We start from the raw sequence: 12,732 nt of genomic DNA on the forward strand, positions 1-12,732 counted from the left end.
TAATACCCATGTTAGTCATCAAGGACGCATTACTTGTCGTATTAATAGGGTAAAAATGCGGATGTGTGGCGTGGCAATTTAAGTAATAATCGATAAGTAAATTAAGATGTACTTAAACAACTGACTCTGTTATAAACAATATTTATCAAAAAATTGTTAAGTACCTACATAGCAAAGTTTTGTTCATAGCAAAGTAAACTAAATGAACCTGAGTAAAAGTTTATTATTTACATATTTAAATCATCAATAGATTTATCAGCGGAAAGCTCACGATCACTATTCAAAAAATCATTTTCAACAAAGTAACGAACATCACGAACTACGTGCCTACTTGTGCTATGTTTTTATTTGGAGGAGAAGGTGTAATTACTCCGTGTGACTAAAAACCAGATTTATGACATACAATATTTAAAATCAGTATATCACCTCGAATAACGAACGAAAAAACTAACTATTGGAATAATTTATAATGACCTGTGTGATAATATGGATGTTGTCTACAAATGGCTGTTTTTTTTAAATATTTGTACTTTTTTGTTTTATCCTTTTTATACATTCTTTGTTTTTGACACATTCTGTCATTAACTAATTATATTCATTGCTACTGTGAACTTGATAACTGGATTAAAGTTAATATTGTCGATCTTGAAATATTACATTTCAATCTCATTAATTTAATACAGCCCATTTCACATTTCGTCATTTTACAGCTGTGGTTGCGAGTATTGTCAGGCCTGTTCATCTCCGCGAGTTTACATCGAAAACAAAACACGCACGATTGCCCCCTACAAGAGTACTATTCGACAAGGCCTCACATACGAGCGAACATTGACTCACGCACGCGTATTCTTGTGTATGATGGAAAAAAATAAAGAAAATGGTGTACTAAATACTGTGCAGTATTTAACTGCCTAAATAATAATAAAAACACAGAATGTACTTTTTTAAGTTGCCTCAAGACACTGAGAGGTAAATAAGTAGTTAATATTATTCATGATAATTCATGCTAAATCATGTATTTCCTCCGCCATTTTCTGCAGATTGGCACCTCACGTCACATCATTTTACCGAAGTCAGCCCTATAGCTTCGGCGCAGTACCGATCACTGACGTTTGTCAACAAAACTTCTGACAAACTTGCTTGACTCTTGAGACAAGCTAAATTACACCATATTGTTAATGACATTGAGCATACATTTTTTTAAATACCTTCGCGAAGTAAAACTTCTGTACGTAGTACTTATTATTATTCTGTGGTATTGTTCTCAATCGAGTCAATAGTTCGGTAACAATAAATATAAAAATATTTGTCATGACATTATGAAACTGACCTTATTCGTCGTTATTTAAAATGCATTTTATATCCGGAATCTACGTAACTCATATCATTTGCCTTGAATAAAAAATTGCAAGAAACATTAATGCTATATTTAGCAAATTGGTCATCACCGACGTATTTACCTAAAGTAGCAAGTGACAACGTTTTAATTGCATATTAATCAATTCAATTAGGCGCTCACGCACAAACACTAATTAATAAGCCAATTATATAAATACTTGTTGATTTGTATTCAAATCATAACCTAGTAAGGCTGTCCGTACACTATGCTACCCAGGTAGCACAATACTTTCTTCAATTATAATTTAACTTTCAAGTTTCTTCGTGAAAACATTAGATAGAGCACACTTAATTGAACAGTTGTACACCACACAAGACAAGAATATAAGCTTGATTTTTTTCTGCTAATGACAGGGATTTATTTATATTTTTATAGAGATATTTGAAAATATCTAAAATAAAGAAACCTTTATATAAATTCCATCAGTAAACAAAATAATTAATTAGCTGAACCTTACCTTTAAAGGGCATTTAATCTGTAAGTACTAATATTATAAAGAAGTAAAGTTTCTGAGTTTGTCAGGCTATCTCTGTATCTTATTTTAAAAATCGATAAAGTGGAGTTCGGTAAAGGCAATTACGGGAAAAATACGAGTACATAGTTTAGTCTCAGCATTTATTATAGCATAGTGTACAGGCGACCTAAGTGACAGGCATCGGTGCAGCGTGCGGCAAATGACAGACCTCTCTGTTCCTCCACAAAACGTTTTTGTTTAGCTGAATCCGCGTTTTTCGTCACGCGACATTGTCAGTTCCTCGTAACACTTTTAGCAAGAAGTTTAATCACCTTTTTGGTTGCTATCGTGCACGGGTGTTTCACACGATTCGTAAATTCTAACGAAAAGAGCTCGTCAAATCTTAAATCAGCAATTGTATTGATTCATAAAATCTTGAAGTCGTGAATTTTTTTTCTAGTGGACAAATACTTACTTTCTCAAATTCCTCAATGGATAGACTAGAATACGCGCCACGACATAATCTTGACAAATGTTATGAGCTTATCGTCTAACATCGATAAAATGTCACGATAAGATTTTACGAGTGAGTGCATCTTAGAAAATTCCTGTTTAATCCCCTTTGATGACTTATTAATATAATCCACCACAATCAATTAGCACGAAAGCACTTAATTTTTAATGTCATTTGCATCAAATGTTGAGGTAACCACCGAAAATGAGGTTCTCACCACTCGAAACCGTATTATGTCGAAACAATATGTCACAATGTTATATTCATTTTCTCTCTTTTAGCTTCATAAAAAATAAGCAAGCGTGAAAGTTATGCATTTACATTATAATGTAAGATTAAGGCCCGATTCTTTCCAAGGCACAGCGGAGCGAGGAAGTGTGTTGAATTTTTTTTCATGGGACAAAGGCAAACGAGAAGACGGATCACCTGATGGTAAATTTTCCATCATCATCATCATTTCAGCCACAGGACGTCCACTGCTGAACATAGGCCTCCCCGAATGATTTCCATAATGACCGGTTGGTAGCGGCCTGCATCCAGCGCCTTCCTAATATCCAATCAGATGTCATTATTCAGGAAACCAGGAAATCTGGTTATTCAAAACACTTCTTCGCTCCGCTCTAGTCCACCTTGGTGGAAACCGGGCCTTAGAAGTCATCTGTCGAAAACCTACCAGATTCACAATGCGGAGCTTGAGTAATTTGGTCTCTATTGCAAAGTATGATGTCATATTTTCGTTGTTGTTACCATGTGATAGTTTTCATCCAAGTTATTAAAGAGTTACCTGAATCACAGGTAAACACAAATATTAGTGTAAGTCTATCCTAAATCAAGTAAGTAGGTGCCAAACAAGAAATTTTGAGGAGATCCGTAAACGAACCAAAGTCGCTGACATAGCCCGACGGATTAGCAAGCTGAAGTGGCAATGGGCAGGGCACATAGTACGCAGAACTGACGGCCGATGGGGCAGAAAGGTTCTGGAATGGAGGCCGCGTACCGGAAAACGCAGCGTGTGACGTCCACCTACAAGGTGGACCGACGACATCGTAAAGGTAGCAGGGAAGCGCTGGACGCAGGCCGCTACCAATCGATCAACATAGAAAGCATTGGGGGAGGCCTATGTTCAGCAGTGGACGTCATATGGCTGAAATGATGATGATGATGATGAACAAGAAATTTTAGAGTGTTCAGATACAAGCTGGCTTAATATTACATAAAAAAATTTGTATTTTCCACAAATCTGTAAAAGGTAAGAAAAGCCTTCTAAGAGCATTTCAATTCGCTACAAAATCGTGTAGACACAGTTAACAAAATTGTCAAAGAATTCTTAAACTTGATAAATTCACGCAAATTCTCTCTCAGACACAATAGTGGTGCCAATCGAAACACGTTGAATGATCAATGTCATAGATTCAATGACCTTTACACACAGATGTAGACTAACCTACTTTCAATTTTGAACATTTTTGGGTACCTATGTTAGTTACAATTTGATATACCCTATGTAGCGTCAGATATCTTCTATAATAATAGGTATAAAAATGAATCGGAAAGGTGTTGGTAAGCGCATAACTCAACAACGTCTGGACCAAATTTACCAATTCTTTTTTTAAAATGTTCGTTGAAGTACAAGGATGGTTTTACGGTTTCACGGCGAGAAAAAATCGAATAATTTCTGGAAAAACCCTAAAAATAAACCCTTTTTTCACGCGGGAGAAGCCGCGGGAGGAAAGTTAGTGCTGAAATAAAAATTTCCTGTAGCTCTTAGATCAATAGGTACAGGAAACGCAGTTTCATTACGTACCTACTCGGCCTCTTAGCAACATAAATCTAAAGCGTGAAGATAACGAGAATAATAAAATAAATTATTTAAATTCATTATACGCTCTAAAATATTTTCAAAATGTTGTTACTTGTTGCTCTCAAACACGTTACAACCAAGACCTACAAATGTACTATACTGAACATAAAACATAACACTGAAGCATCTAACATAGTTGTAAATAGATATTATTTTGCAATAAAATTGTATATAATGTACTGATGTGCTGGCTACTGTACTGAGTGTTTAGCAACACACAACAATGGTTAGTCACTCTGACCTAGGCGTAGGGTTGCCTCTAGTTGTTCTGAGAAATGGGTCAGTTGTTTTCGAATTATAATAATGACAGTCTAAAATTCTAAATGAATATTTTGTGACGCAGAGTAAAGTTGCACATAACGACAATCTACCTAAGTCTATTTCTCTAACGTCACAATAAAACTTGTTCGGAATTCGGACACAATATTAGAATCTCGGAAAATAAAGATAGGTTTAACAATTAACGACTTCAGATTATTAAAACGTTAAGCGTTGTTTTATTTTGAATCATATGCCTCTAAGTTGACATTGAAACTATCTAGCTCTTCCAAAATGCAGCACGAATTTTGCATACGATAGATTCTGTATCCTTGATTGTTGTATGACCGCTACAAATCACTTAATTCGATAATTTTACAAAGAATAGACAGTTCAGTAGAACATCATTGGCAACCCTAAGTATGTCACTGAACTGAACACAATGGTTATGAGAAACAGTGATAATTAGTTGTCGTAACGTTTTTGTTTCGTGAGGAACTTGCTTTTTGCGTGGCCGTTTCCCTCCGATGTAACACCGCGATAGGGGTCACAGAGGAAATCGTTCGTCGAGAAAAATCTTCAGTTTCCGTTCGATTTCTTTTTAGTGGCACCTATGCGACTGACGTCAATGGTGGAATGACCGCCTGAACGCTTTTAGGTTTTTTTTATGCATAACAAGGCAGGTATTTGACCACAATCGCACCTGGTGTTAAGTGGGATGCAGTCTAGGATGGTACATATCTGCCCTGTAAGTGCCTACTCACTCTTGCCTTGAAAAGGCCCGAATTAAAGTCTTCGGGAAAGACAGCAGCAGGCAGCGAATTCCAGTCCCTAGCTGTTCGCATTACAAAAGTTATCGAAACGCTTAGTGCGGGCTGGTGGAATGTCGACAATTTAGGTATGGTACGCTAACCTGCGTCTGGTTCCCCGGTGATGGAAGGGGGCTGGTGGAACCAGCTCGTGCAATTCTTAGTTGTAGAGAACCAATATTAATGTCTTTAGAGATCATAGGCATCTCTTCGTAATTGTACATACTAAACTTATTATTTATTATATACTGGTCATCACAAAAATCGGCCCACCTACGTTATACAGGAAAACTCGTTTATACTGACACAATCATGGTGTTATTTGAAAGCCCAATAAATATCCTTTAAGAAAAACACATTTCATTTCTTAATAAACGATTAACATAAACGCGATATACAATCAATGTGACTTGAAAAAAGATCTCACTTTGGGCTCATCTCTGGGATCAATTAGACCAATTTTTATGGTTATAAAACAAAATAATGATCTAACGTGTCCTCTTTAACAGATGGATAGCGATTAATCCCAACTTAACAGTTTTATAGCCATAAAAGTTGGCTCAAGCGTAACTACCTATTTTTTGAAGAAGTGACTCTGGATTCTTCTACAGACACATTTTGGAGTAAAAACCTTTCCTTTAAAAATGAAGATTAGAACTAGGCTTTTAAATGGTGCCAATATTGGTGGGAAATGGGGATGCATACGTTTGAAAGTGCTTGCCGCGGGAGGGTCGACTTTTGTGATGACCAGTGTAGTTCTAGCGCTTAAATCAGTCAGTGCCTGTAGTATGCTAGCGGCACGGGAGGGGTGACATTTACATATTATGACGTGACAGAGCATACAAATCTGAATCATAATCAGTCTCAATGACGTCTCAAAATCACCAACCATGAAATGGAAACCCATTCCCCACATGAACCTATACAGGGAGACCATTTCGAATTAAGTTTCTTTCAAAGTCTTCTTTCAAACACAATGAGCTAACAAAGATTAAAGATTAATCTAGAAGTATTAATGCAATTTGAAAGAAACAAAAATTGATTAGTTCAAACACAGTAATTTCGTTAATTAACCTCCATTAATGCAACCACATCAATAGCAGTAAACTCGAAACCTGTTCGATAATTCCAAGCAAACAATCATAGACAATGTAAAGTACGAAACCAGTCGGACTAAATCCACAAACCTTCTAATTCGCTTGCAAATGAATAAGTTACTACACCGGTGTAGCAAGTGTCAGTGTGGTCCAGCCGTTGCGCAATCGTCCCGGTCCCGTGCCGGTCGCGTCGCGTCGCGTCGTTAACGCTGCGGTATCAGATCGCTGTTGGATCGTTTCATCTTAAAAGTGCGACAAGAAAAAGTGTTTTAGTGATTATAAAAGATAAAGACACTCACTTCACGTTCTAGGAAGTTATTCAAGACGCGGTGCATTCCAACTAATCGCATATCTAAACTTCACGAAAAACTTCTTTGCTGTTTTAAAATTGTTGTAACTTATCTACTTAGAAGAAGAAATACGAGTATAAACCATATTTTTATATTCTTCACCCTTCACTATTCAAAGTGTCCACACCTCGGGTTGACTGGAAGATATAACTTCCTAGTGATAACAACAGCTAAATTGTCCCATTATTATGACGTGTTTCTTCTTAATGTCAGTATTTATAATAGAGTCTCAGTGTCGTTTAAAATAGAGGCTACTTAACTATGTGAAACTTATCCATATAAATTACACAAAGTTTTATCCTGGTAATAAAATACTTACGCCCGTAGCCTTCACGCCTACCAAAATAAATTTAAATTTTAAGCCAGAAGATAAATTGCATCCTTCAGCACAATAAATAGACTTAATCTCAAAAAATTCTAAGAGGACGAAGTCGCGTGAAAGATTTTAAAAAAGTGGGAAAAATTGCTTATGTAAATTACGGTAAGCATCGTTGATTTTGAAACTATGTATCTTACAACAAATTATACATATTAATGCTTGAAAGTTTATCTGAAACAATTTGCATTCATGTCGTTTTGAGTTAAAATTAGCGGCAGTGAAATACGTACTCAACAAATTATTTGTTTTTTTTTTTCTTGTTCATTATTTTTATAAAAGCCACACGCCACACATCATAAACCTATCAACAAAGTATAGACAGCATACAAATTAAGTAAGCCTTAAAACTTAAAGATACTAAAGAAGGGATACTATAAAGATAAAAATGTTTGAAATATTTAACTGGCTAGCTCGTATATTTTAAAGACTGCTTGCTGCTTTTCAGCACAGGCCCATTTATTGTCCTGAAGTAGTAATAGGGTTAATACTGAAACGTGTAAAGATGCTTTTTGCAAAAATAAATGAGTTTTTTTATGAAGACGAGTAAGTATGGACAGCACTAAAAAAATCTAAAGTAAACTAAATTTTCACAGATGGCAGAAGTGATATTCCAAAAACGCAAAGCGGCGACAGTGTTCAACGACCAGAATCCACTGCTGATACTGCTCCTGGTCTCCCTACTGGCGTCATGCTGGGCCCAGGTCATCAACAGGGCGCCACACTTCGTGCCCGGGGTCGGGGACATGTCCCAATTCAGCCTGCCCGAGGACACGCCTGTAGGGACACCGGTGTACCATTTGAAAGGTAAACTAGAGCCACTTTGATTGATGTTGACTTCTGAACTATTGTAGTAAACCCAGTCCTTTTTTTTTTTGTCGCGGAGGAAATGTTTTGCGCACCGTCACCACTGCCGGGGGACAGGGTGGTGTGTGGGTCTCCTGGCGCCCTAAAAAGGGCGCTGCTCCGTCCTGAAAAGGACGAGGTATACCCACTAAAACCTCCGCGGCTTTCCGTCATCCCCCGAGTGGGGGTGTCGCGAGTATCCGGCCGTAGCCTTAGACTTCCGCGACAAGTAAACCCAAAACTAACACAACATAAATATCTTCTAAGCTCTGAAACTATAGCTTTAATAATAATAAGGGAGCTAACGTTAAAACCAAAGACGTCAAAAGACAGAAAGAAAACTTGAAGAAAAGAAAACAGACAAAAAAAACATCTTAGCAAATTCACTTCTTTGCGAATAATTAGCAAATTAACTCCAATGCGAATTTGCTATGGTGGGTTCAGTTCCAGCTCCTTACCTTTTAAAATCATTTTATGAATAAATAAGATGAATGAAAGCCATTTTTGTTGTAACACAGAGCGCTTTGTCGCTTGTAACGCGCGACAGGCATCCAATGTTAAGTACGTAGTACCACAGAATAATAATAAGTACTACGTACAGAAGTTTTACTTCGCGAAGGTATTTAAAAAAATGTATGCTCAATGTCATTAACAATATGGTGTAATTTAGCTTGTCTCAAGAGTCAAGCAAGTTTGTCAGAAGTTTTGTTGACAAACGTCAGTGATCGGTACTGCGCCGAAGCTATAGGGCTGACTTCGGTAAAATGATGTGACGTGAGGTGCCAATCTGCAGAAAATGGCGGAGGAAATACATGATTTAGCATGAATTATCATGAATAATATTAACTACTTATTTACCTCTCAGTGTCTTCAGGCAACTTAAAAAAGTACATTCTGTGTTTTTATTATTATTTAGGCAGTTAAATACTGCACAGTATTTAGTACACCATTTTCTTTATTTTTTTCCATCATACACAAGAATACGCGTGCGTGAGTCAATGTTCGCTCGTATGTGAGGCCTTGTCGAATAGTACTCTTGTAGGGGGCAATCGTGCGTGTTTTGTTTTCGATGTAAACTCGCGGAGATGAACAGGCCTGGTAGTACCGTGTTTGACAGTAAGATGGCGCTGAGCTTCTTTAACGCGCGATACAATTATTTTTTTTCCATATTTATTAATAATGAGGTTTTATTTGCCTAGTTACGATATACAGGGCTATGTGAAGAACGTTCCAATTTTTGAAGTGATCTCATTAGCTTGCGCTAATGATCACAATAAATACTGTCTTATTGATAGACATTGAAGACAGGTTTCTCTAGGGCTTAATAAGCTTGCAGGGCTACTAACCTGCAAGTGAAAGATCGTGGGGACAAGTCCCACCAGAGGCATATAGAGAAAGAGAAAGGTTTTTGTCTCCATTTAAGTAGTTATTGTACACACTCACTAATACAATTTCAGGTGTCGACCCAGAAAACAGTCAGCTAAGGTACTCCATATCGGGCCAGTACTTCACAGTGGACCCCATTACTGGCGTCGTCACCCTTGCCAAGACTCTCGACAGGGAAGAACAAGAGACACTAGAAGTCATCATCAGTATAACTGGTAATAATCACATGTACATTTATCTTTCTTTACGTTTTAACTTTGCACCAGGGCTTAGTGCCTTTATCCTCTGATGGGTATTTCGGCACGCGTTTCATAAAAATTTTTTCGTTTCGTGTGCGTGTAGTCCGCAAAATAAGAAAAACATTTATGAAATAACTAGCTTTTGCCCGCGGCTTCACCCGCGTGAAATTTAGTGTCACAGATCGGCATAAATTATAGCCTATGTTAATCTGGGTTACAACTGTTACAAGTTACAACAAAATCCGTTCAGTAGGTTTTGCGTGAAAGAGTAAGATCCACACGTGTACTGAAATCTACATCACAGGAAAAAGGCACTGATTGCTCAACGGAGTTATGTTTTAGTGATTTGTGTAAGACAAGTTCAATTAATATTCTTCCTAAAAATATACTGGTCATCACATAAAATCGGCCCACCTACGTTTTACAGGAAAACTCGTTTCTACTGACACAATCATGGTGCCCCAACAATATTGGTGTTATTTGAAAGCCCAATAAATATCATTAAAGAAAAACACATTTAATTTCTTAATAAACGATTAACATAAACGCGATATAGTTAGACTTGAAAAAAGACCACACTTTGGGCTCACCTCTGGGATCAATCAGACCAATTTTTATCTGGGATATATACGTGTCCTCTATAACAGATGGATAGCGATTAATCCCAACTTAACAGTTTTATAGCCATAAAAGTTGGCTCAAGCGTAATTACCTATTTTTTGAAGAAGTGGCTCTGGATTCTTCTACAGACACATTTTTGGGGTAAAAACTTTTCCTTTAATGAAATGAAGTTTAGTACTAGGCTTTTAAATGATGCCAATATTGGTGGGAAGTGGGGATGCATACGTCTAAAAGTGCTTGTCGCGGGAGGGTCGATTCTTGTGATGACCAGTGTAGTTCAAGTTCAAATGTTTATTTGCCAAAAACACAGTAATACAAGGTGACAATATGGTAAGATCACGTGTCCTTAACTTAAATACTTAACATGCTTGTAAAATAGTTCCGTAAATACAAATGCAAATTACAGCCATTACCATACGTTAAAAATAAAATGAATCATTTACAGATGAAGGCATCGCGAACACGGAGCCAAACACAGTGTCCTTGCGCCGGGTCATACCCGTGAAAGACGTCAACGACAACCCGCCGATATTTCACAACAGGCCATACATTGTCAACATTAGTGAAGCCACTCCTGTAGACTCGGAGATCGAGGTAATTACGCATAAAATTAAAAGTTGTGCAATGTACAATCATTAGCATAAACATTGCGTAGTCGTAGTTTATTCCTATGTAAAAAGGTTTGCATTCCAACGAAAATGTATTTTTTCACGTGACTTTACGTGAGTATTTGGATGGTTACATATGTATAATAACTGTATAAGACGGTAGCCCTCAATTTTTTTGCAACAGCGGTGAGATACATTAAAACAGTATACATAAAAGCTAGGATAATTCCTATAAAATATGGTACAGAACAATGATTAGACGTTTAAACAAGCATAATATTGTTGTATTTTATCAATTCATTAAAAATATAATTCGTTAATTTTAGGTATCCCCACAAATTTTGGTAACAGATCGAGATGAAGGAGATAACGCAAGAATACGGGTTGTATGTTCGATCAAAGAAAAAGGGAGCGACTCAGAGGCGTGCAATACATTCAGAGTAATCACTGAAGCAGTAAGTATTCACGAAGAAAACAATTGACTTACATAATTGTAGTGTTTACTTAAAAAGGGCTTATTTTCACAGATATCTGCCAATGAGTACCAAGTCCGCCTGTACCTTAATAAAGCGCTGGACTTCGAAAGTCGATCTGCCTACGTGATTAGCTTGGAAGCTAGCGACAAGTCGGACAAGCCTTTAAGAGCCTGGGCTAGTGTCTCCGTGGCAGTTCAAGATGTGCAGGACCAACCACCTGCGTTTGTCAATGCTCCATATTCTGCTACTGTGCCGGAGAATACTCCACCGGTAAGCATTTATTAGTGTGTCATGTTTTTTTCTTGCTCCCTGCTATATTTCTAATAAAGGACTGCAATTAATATAAGGGAAAGGCATATTATCTAATTTTCTTTATTTTGCAGGATACTAGTATAATGGAAATTGCTGCTAAAGACGGAGATTCAGCAAACCCCAGGCCAGTGTTATTGACTCTCGAGGGAGATACAGAACAATATTTCAAACTATCCCCTGAACGTCCATTCGGAAAAGCTAGTCTTGTAACCACAGAGAACCCTATTGATAGAGAAAGTGATGTCGTTATGCAAAATGGAGGAGTTTACACATTCTTTGTAAAAGCTACTGAAATGATTAACGGTGAAGTGCCATCTGATTATACTGTCACTCAAATTACAATTATAGTTACCGATGTGGATGACCACGTGCCACAATTCAATAAAGAAGTGTTTGATATATCTATACCGGAAAATATAGAAAATGGTAGCCCAATTCCAGGCTTATCGATTTATGTCGAAGATCACGATATTGGACAGAATAGTAAATACGACTTAAGTTTACGCGATGTTTTTAACTCTGAAGGCGTATTTTCTATAAGCACTGATCACGGCGAAGGAAGAACACCGATTAGTATAAAAGTAAAAGATTCATCAAAACTTGATTACGATGTTGATGATGAAGACAAAAGACTTTTTAGTTTCGATATAGTTACATCTGCAAATGGCGAAGAATTGTCTTCAGCGAGGGTCAATATAAAGTTATTGGATATGAACGACAATGCACCGATTTTTGATAACCCCACATACAAATTCTTTGTGCAAGAGAATTCTACAATAGGTACTAAGATTGGAGATGTTCAAGCAATGGACAAAGACTATGGTATTTTTGGTGAAATCGAATATACCTTAACCGGATTTGGTTCAAATATGTTTAAGACTGATAAAAATAAAGGAGGCATCTACGTTGGACAATTATTAGACTATGAGAAGCAAAAAAGTTATAGTCTTACATTGTTTGCTAAAGACGGAGGAGGAAAAGCTTCCACAGCAGGCATCTTCATTGATTTATTGGATGTTAACGATAATGCTCCTATATTTGAATATTCTGAATATAGTAGAACTATCAGAGATGGAGCAACTAGTTTCGAACCTCAGCTCGTTGTTAGGGTAAGAACATTTTGTTG

The 12,732-nt window shown here is 37.1% G+C and overlaps 1 protein-coding gene across 1 annotated transcript in view; it reads left to right on the forward strand.

Moving 5' to 3' along the window:
* LOC135088451 (cadherin-23) overlaps positions 1-12,732 on the forward strand; it is a 37,007-nt gene that overhangs the window by 670 nt on the left and 23,605 nt on the right. The window contains exons 2-7 of the mRNA XM_063983263.1: positions 7,715-7,925; positions 9,422-9,565; positions 10,656-10,804; positions 11,145-11,273; positions 11,346-11,564; positions 11,678-12,715. Coding sequence (XP_063839333.1) covers positions 7,715-7,925; positions 9,422-9,565; positions 10,656-10,804; positions 11,145-11,273; positions 11,346-11,564; positions 11,678-12,715 — 1,890 coding nt within the window. The remainder of the gene's footprint in view (positions 1-7,714; positions 7,926-9,421; positions 9,566-10,655; positions 10,805-11,144; positions 11,274-11,345; positions 11,565-11,677; positions 12,716-12,732) is intronic.

The sequence above is a fragment of the Ostrinia nubilalis genome, chromosome 4 (genome assembly GCF_963855985.1).
Source record: "Ostrinia nubilalis chromosome 4, ilOstNubi1.1, whole genome shotgun sequence".
NCBI lineage: Eukaryota > Metazoa > Arthropoda > Insecta > Lepidoptera > Crambidae > Ostrinia > Ostrinia nubilalis.